At 35.7% G+C, this 7976-nt stretch overlaps 1 protein-coding gene across 1 annotated transcript in view; it reads left to right on the top strand.

The window, feature by feature from the left end:
* Positions 1-651: 651 nt before the first annotated feature.
* LOC107695376 (max dimerization protein 4-like) overlaps positions 652-7976 on the top strand; it is a 19649-nt gene continuing 12324 nt past the window's right edge. Inside the window, exons 1-3 of the mRNA XM_016495263.1 lie at positions 652-894; positions 1332-1431; positions 3419-3448. Coding sequence (XP_016350749.1) covers positions 831-894; positions 1332-1431; positions 3419-3448 — 194 coding nt within the window. The 5' untranslated portion in view covers positions 652-830. The remainder of the gene's footprint in view (positions 895-1331; positions 1432-3418; positions 3449-7976) is intronic.

The raw sequence follows: 7976 nt of genomic DNA, 5'->3' as shown, positions 1-7976 counted from the left end.
CACTTACAAAATCAGAAAAACTTATTTTAAAGTCTTGCTTTAAACTTCTAGAAAGTAGCCACTTTGGAAAAAAAGTAGTGCACAAGGATGACCATTTCACAGTCGACCGCACCCTAGACGTCATTAGCGTATCAGCAAACTTCGATGGTTTTATATAATGATAAATATGAACTAAATAACATCTTACTTTTTAAACGTGAATAAGTACGTGAGTTGCATTAGTATTTTAATGTGATTGTAGCTCGGTAAACGATCAGAGACCTGACTCTGAAAACCATTTCCCTTCGCCGAGCTCTTCCAGAAACAACTTTGTCGCTGCCAGCACAGTTCACTAAACGAGGTTATAAGAAAACACGCCCAACATCTCCCTCTGTCCAATCAGCAGCTTGTATAGTGTACGTCAGACCAATGAGCGATTTAGGGGTTGAGTCACCCGTACTGTTGCTAGGGCATGGCTTCAACCGTGTTACTATCACTGACTAACCAATCATATGACATTTCGCAATGTCTCAACGTCTTTCCTGTGAACTTCTCTCTTTGAAGTCTCTGATTGGATACAAATGTTTTTAAGTTCCGCCCTTCATACTTTTCTACTGTCTGATTGGACGACGAAGCCATCAATCGATCTCCAGATTTTAGTTTACGTGCAGTCTGCATAAATTTTTGTCGAGAGTCTCTACGACTCAGAATTGAACTGTCCATATCGAGCGTCATCACTTTTTTGTTTATTTGTTTGTTTTGTTTTGTTTCCTCCCTTTGATTTACACCATTTGTTAAACAGTGTACAACACGTTTTTTTTTATTATTTTTATTTCTGTAAATACACCGGAATGGAACTTAATTCTCTTCTACTTCTTCTTGAGGCAGCAGAGTATTTGGAAAGAAGAGACAGAGGTATATAATGATGTTTGTGTGGTCAACTAAAAATAGTCTTTGAATTTTAATATTTCGTTGTTGTGCTGGTCTAATGCCACTTATAAACCTGCCGGCGGATCAAGTGTAGTTTAATTCAAGCCCAAAAGGACGATGACATCTTGTTACTGTAAGTTATTAAGTCTATAATATGCAATAATCAGAATGAGATGACAACGTTACGTGAATGACATTCGTCCCAGCCTCTGTTAAAACATTGATTCCTTTTCATTTTCCGTCAAATGTAACCTGGGGGAGGGGTGTTTGCTTTACAGTAAGTTGATAGAAGCATATTTTTTAAATGTTAAATGGCTTGACGTTAAAACATACCAAGTGTCTAACTTTCTAACATTCTCGTTTTTGTTAAATGAATCGCGCACGTCTGTATTTAATGCTGGTTTTGTTTACTTTCTCATTAGAAGCTGAACACGGTTACGCATCTGTTTTGCCGTACGATAGCGACTTTTCCAGAAAGAAAACTAAATTATCTCCTATTTCAAGAAAAACCCACAACAATAGGTAAAAACAGTACAATGTCATTGCTATATTAATGAATGAATACATTCAAACGATGTTTATTCTACATGTAATCGCCATTTTTGTTGTTGGGCTTGGCTGTGTATAAACATTGCCACGCGTACAGCGTTAACTTTCTGCTGCTGCTTTCTCTTTTCCACTGCTGCCATCTCCCTTTCAAATCAATCAGTTTTTACATAGAAACACCACACGTTTCATTAACCAATAACTTGTTGTTGTTTAAAGACAACTGGCAACGTCAGTGCATTTTAAGTATTTATCACGTATGCACAAAATAGCTGGAAACTACTAATCGGCAAATATGCTGATTTCCTTAGCATATAAAACTTGTTAAACATTTAAAGTTATATCACTTGTTTGCATGCATAAAATTTGGCAAACATTTTTTCTTCATGCATTCTTTGCATACAAACAGTACATTTTGAATTAATGTTTTGTTTACAAGTTGTTATTCTTTACATTTTAACTTCTTGTTGAGCATTAATGGGACACATGTACATGTCATAGACAGTATGCTTTCAAGTAGTGTACTTTAGGTGTTGTTAAACTCTCACTGTTGGGTGTGGTGTGAATAGACCCAAGTCAGCTGCTAGAGAGCTTTGAACCTGGATCTGTTTTGCTGCATTAGCCCCCTTTCCTTGCAATGTCAAAGCAAAACTGCAGGAGCCTAGTGTGCAGCCCTTCCCCCACAAATGCATAGAAAGCACTGAAAAAAGGAAATCTATGGAATTAGGGCTTTCCAGGAAATTTGCAATGTTTTTCTTTTAGCTTTTACCAAAACTTACTTAGGAATACTTTTTTGGAATTGTTTCCCAAATTGCAAAAACATCTGCTGACATTGTGGACTTTCAGTAGTGTTAAAGCTTTTTTTTTTCAAACACCATAAATTCTGCACAAGCCTCAGATATTAACATTGTGCCTGTATTTTTAGCCTGTATTTTTTTACCTGTCATGTGCTGCAATTTCATTATGTGTACTTAAGGATGAATAATAAGGGAAACATGATGTCATTATTTTTGCAATCCCATATGATGACTGTTAAGTGGTGCAGAAATTGCACACTGCAGCTTTGACATACGCCTAACAACTGAAGCTGTGACCCATATATTTTGTTTTTATCTTGCATGCATTACAATCCCTATATTTTGTTTGTTTGGAGAAAATGTAATTGCCCCATCATACACCCCAGCATTCATACCCTGGACTAAAATAGCAATGTGTTGTAGCATGCTGAATTTCCTCTGCGTCATTGAGTGCATGCTGTGCTTTACTTACAGTGATATCGGTCTACTGGACACAGTAAGGCCATGCAGAATTATTTTGTTTTGTGTATAATGTAGAATTCAAAGCAGAACAGCATGTAATGTGTGAAGGGGCCAGGGAGCACCAAAAGCATTCCATTTATACATTCATTTATTTATGCATTCATTCCAAGTAAAAATAAATTACATTTGACATTGCTCCTTTTTTTGGGTTTCAAAGATAATTTGTTGAATATTTGTGCTCGACAGCGGGGTCATTTTTGTTCATTCAAAATGAATAGTATCTTGATCAAATGGCAAACAAGAGTGCATATGTGGTGTTAACAAACAAATGCAGCTTTTCGAAGTTCCTTTTGGACCACATTATTATATGAAGAACATCACCATTAATTCAACACAAGACTTACTTGGTGTGTCCTGCTTTATATGATACTAGGACCCGTTTTTACTCAAAGTACATTAATGGGAACATTTTTTATTTTAATTTGAAAGATTCTTAATTTATTTGTCTTACAGTAGATCAACAGCATCACTCTATTAGAAAAACATCCTGTAGCAGTTGTTCAGAGATACAGAGTTGCTTTTTTATATTTTTAGCACTGGGTCAGTATACTGTTTTATTTTTTTTTAATAAGTAAATAGTCAATGTTCTTCTTATTATTTTTATTAACCAAACTCATCCATGGTTCTGTTTATTTCTTGTTCAGGTCATCACACAATGAGTTGGAAAAACACAGGTAAGAACATACCCATTATGGGTTATATTGGATTTGCTTATATCTTAAAAGCCAGTGTTTTGTAGTAATGATTTAAATTGTATAAAAAATGAGCAGGTTTGAAATTAACATTCGCCAAATGTGGGTGATAATCAACTTAATAGCCAATTTGGCAGCATATGTTTATAAATTATATTTGTGTTACTTTACAAGTGTTTCTGAGACACTGCCGGTAAACCCACTGCATTCAATATGAATTATTTGCTGTTAATATGCTGACTCAAAAGGCATGAGAATATTATGATCATGAAACTATATGTTGGGGTATAATCTTGTCATATTTACATTATATTTTGGAGCATGAATTTCAATGTCATTATCGGACACTTAGGTTGGCTTTTTTGAATGCACATCAGAGTGGAAGCTTTAAAGGTGCTGTATGTAAGTTTTTGACTCTACTAAAGCATAAAAATACCATAATATGTTTGCAGATATTTAAGAAACATGCTAAGTTAACATATTTGTTTACCTAAAAAACAATGCTACAGTCAGTTATTCTCCTTTGAAATGTGCGTTCCGGGCCGGAATTGTCGGTCTCTGTTTTGGTTTGTGAAACCCACCCACTGCCAGTTTACCCAATTGTATTTCGGCACACCGGGTTGCCAGTTGGCGGGAAACACAGCGCATTTAATTTCAGTCATGGAAGCTGGCAAACGAAAGGGGTCAGAGCGGGAAATAAAACTTTCTGCCCATCCTAAAAAGCCTCGACATCCATCCAAAAAACTTTATGATCAACAACGGTATAATAAAAGCAAAATAAATATTGGAGATGCGTTTCAGAGATGGTTGTTGGTATCGTCAATCTGGCAACCTGTGTGTGCGTCAAGTCTGAGGAGGAGGGACCGGGTGAAAAAACCCTCTCCAATAATTTAAATTTGGACTGCAATACCTAGTTCAACCACTCGGTGTCAATCCTACGTACAGCACCTTTAATGCTTTTGTGAAGAAACAACTGATCATTTTATGAACTGGCAGCCTGTCTGCTAATCAATGTGCTTGACAATATTTCATTTTGGAGTGATCTGTATTTAGAGTTTACAACTACATATAAACCCTGTTTTTCCTGCATTGCCCTTCAAGTGCACAAAAAGGCTGTTTGAAATGTTCAGTCATGTCCTTCGTCAGAATGGAACCTCTGAACAATTAACAACACTAGACAGAGTACCAGGAAAAACAGGAAAACCATACATGCAGGTTTATGACATTTTTTTGAAGAGACAAATAGAAATACAAAGGAAAAACATTTCAATGTCATGTAATTTCCTGTTGCGGCGCTTCTGTGTAGGAGCATCAAATTAGTTAATGCTGTAAAAAGTAATAATTAAACAAATGTACTAAAGGCTGTGCTATATTGTGAATATAGTCATGGCTGGAAGTTGTTGTTGAATAATGTGCAGCCTCATTGGTTTGATAAAAAGATTATTACATAAATTAAGGATACAGTTGTTTTAAATTAAAATGTTATTTTTGTATATGTACTTGTCTCTTTATCTGTGCCATGTCATATATTATTTTAGCACAGCTGGAACACTGTATTGACCCATCAAAAAATAGGAAAGAAACTTTCATCCATTCGTTGTCCTGGCTAAATTGAAAACCCTTTCGCTGGTGTGCTATGTTTAATTGACAAGAATTTGAAGTTTTAATGATAACAGTGACTTTTACTCTCCTACCTGCTGTTTGAATGTGCTAGTTTGCACAATGGAAGTACTTGTGTTATATTTTTGATAATCTAAGCATCCTGAACTTTTTTGACACAGAATTTTCTAATTCAAAGTGCTATGGAAAGTCAAATTAACACAAGTAACAAATGAGTAATTTAGCAATTAGTCATTTAAAATGTTATTTTGTAACAAATTAATAATTAAAACCTTATTAGTTATTAGTTATAAACAAAGTAGACTTCCTCCTTTCAGTTTGAAAGGTTTTCTAATTTATATTTGTGCATGATGTTGAGGCTGTCTTACCATGAGATGTGAGTCAACCTTATTAGCATTTTAAGTAAAAACATTCTTTAGAATTCAGCAATGCCACACAGGTTTGGGAAAGTCATGCTTGGAAGTAGCCTAAACAAACATAATAATTATACTGTGAACAATAAACCCAAATAACTATGGAAGCATATATTTAGCGAAATTCAATTTAAAATGCAATATTCAAAATGGCAACGCAATATTCAAAATGGCAATGTATTTCTGTATTTAAATTTACATTTTCCATTACCCATACGTGCAAAATTTGGTGCAAAAGGAAAATGAAAATTAAATTATATAATTTACATTTGCCATTTCCAACAGTAGTCTTAATATGTAAATTGCATGCAAATTTTAACGCTTTATAAGTTGCGAAATTAAAATGAAAATGTATAACACAAATTGCATTTTATTTTTTGAACCTAGAAGAGTACAAGGCTGGCTGTGCACAAAGTCTATTTCTAAATTAAAAAAAAGGGTCAATTCCGACTTTGCTATGACAATCTGGCGCTTCTGAGTCAGCTTTGTTGAAAACGACGTGTTTGAGAGAGGCGGGGCATAGAGGACCTACAATAATGTACAGTATTTGAAAAATAATGTGTTTTTTGAACATTAAAGCATGATTCTGTATTCTGTTACACCAAATACACAAAATAATGATCTTTAAAATAGCATCATATGACCCCTTTAAGTTAATGTTCAGTTGGATTAAGATCTGTGGGGCCACTCAGACATTTTAACCTTTCTTGTTTTAAGTCAGTCCAGCTTTGTTTTGTTCTGCCTTTGCTGATGCTCTAGGTTATCAAAAGTATAAAGTATCTTCCAAGTTAAAGTGCCCTTCCTCAATTGTTGGCACCCATCATGAATTTCAAAGAAATTATGCACATAATAATTCTAATATGTTCCTTCATGACCGCAGTGCTGCTTTGCCAAGTGCATGTTTTAATAAGCGTTTTCCTTGTCGAATGAGACAAAGAAAGGCATCTGATACCCACAGTAAGATGTGGTTTTGACAGCTTCAGTGATCATATTGTGATTGGAGCATTGTATTGCACTGTTTGCTCTCTGTGTGCAATTTATTAAAAAAAAAAAAAACACTTATAACCTTTCAATGCCTTATTGACAGGACAAATCTCTGATTATCAGCCAATGTCAGAAAGCAACAGTTTTTGTCTCTTTTTAGCCTTTATTTAACAGACAATAAAGTAGCAATAGAAAGCAACAGAAGAGGAGAAAGGAAATGGGTTTGGGAAAGGACATCAAGGACATCAAGGAACTTGAGATGCTCAAAGTGTTGTTGTGGAGTTCTGCCCACAAACCAACCCATGACATATGTCAATATCAGCAAAGAAATGGAGGCAGGAAAACAAAATGTCTTTTAAAAACATTTCCAAGCCACAGTTATGTTTATTTCTGAAATCATGTGTAAGATTACCTGTACATATCTGGACATCAATCAAGTTAATATGTGACTTCAAGACTGTTTTGGGATGTGCCAATGGAGTTGAATACATTATTATTTTCTATTTATAGTTTTTATTATTGGTGTTTGCTAAGGCAAACATCGCTGCTTGACAGGTATAATATAAGAGGTAACACCATAGACACTAAAAGATACTATAGTTTTAATGAGAGTGTTTGATTTTTGATTTGAGGCTCGAAAAATCCAGTTTGTAGTTTTGTATGTGGGTTTCAGGGCGTGTTTTAGGATTCATTTTGCCTTGGGAAACTGGTGATGATGTGGTGCTGGCGTCATGACTGAAGAACATGCCCATTTCTTGCCCTTCTGTTACTCAAAGAGGGAGACTGAAGACACCCTCCACGCTCTTCATGTCTGCTCATTCCTTTTTTCTGCCTCATCCTTTTCTTGAGTTGCTTCACTCTTCTGACTCGTCAGGAGCTTGAGAAGGAGGTGCAATAGCTTGGTATAGCATGGTTTTTAAATGTTCAGTATTTGAAAGCAAGTCTTTAGCTAGTTTAGCAGCAACTTGTCAGTGGAAAACTGACAAGAGGTCGACCGATGTATCGGTTTTGCCGATTAATCGGCACCGATAGTTGATTGCTGGAACTATCGGCTATCGGCAAATATTCATGCCGATAGTTTTCTGGGTTGCGTCAGTTGAGGAGCTGCTGAGAAGGGTCTGCTGTCATTATACAGTACGAGAGCGGCCTCTAGTGGTTAAAATCACTGACAGCACGTGCTATTTGTTTAGACACGTGATACTGCACGCTGAACAAAGCGGGAAACTTCAGACACGGATTTAAATGCAGCCGACAGAAAATCCTGCCGCGCCATTCACAAAGTTTTCCATTAAATTACATTATATTTGTCTCGAATCGTTGTTAATGTACATAATGAATTGTGCATTTTCAGCGAAACGTTTGTCTTTCTGTGGCTCTAATAAAGTCTGTATGGTTCATTTATAGAGCTATAATATAGATTGCGCTTTCTCTTTCCGTTTGCTCCGTTTTTTAAACACCGAACTTCAAACTCATCTATGCCAAATTGTTCATTC

This window comes from Sinocyclocheilus anshuiensis, unplaced genomic scaffold (genome assembly GCF_001515605.1).
Source record: "Sinocyclocheilus anshuiensis isolate Anshui unplaced genomic scaffold, SAMN03320099.WGS_v1.1 scaffold517, whole genome shotgun sequence".
Taxonomy (NCBI): Eukaryota; Metazoa; Chordata; class Actinopteri; order Cypriniformes; family Cyprinidae; genus Sinocyclocheilus; species Sinocyclocheilus anshuiensis.
This window is presented reverse-complemented; position numbering and strand designations above follow the sequence as displayed.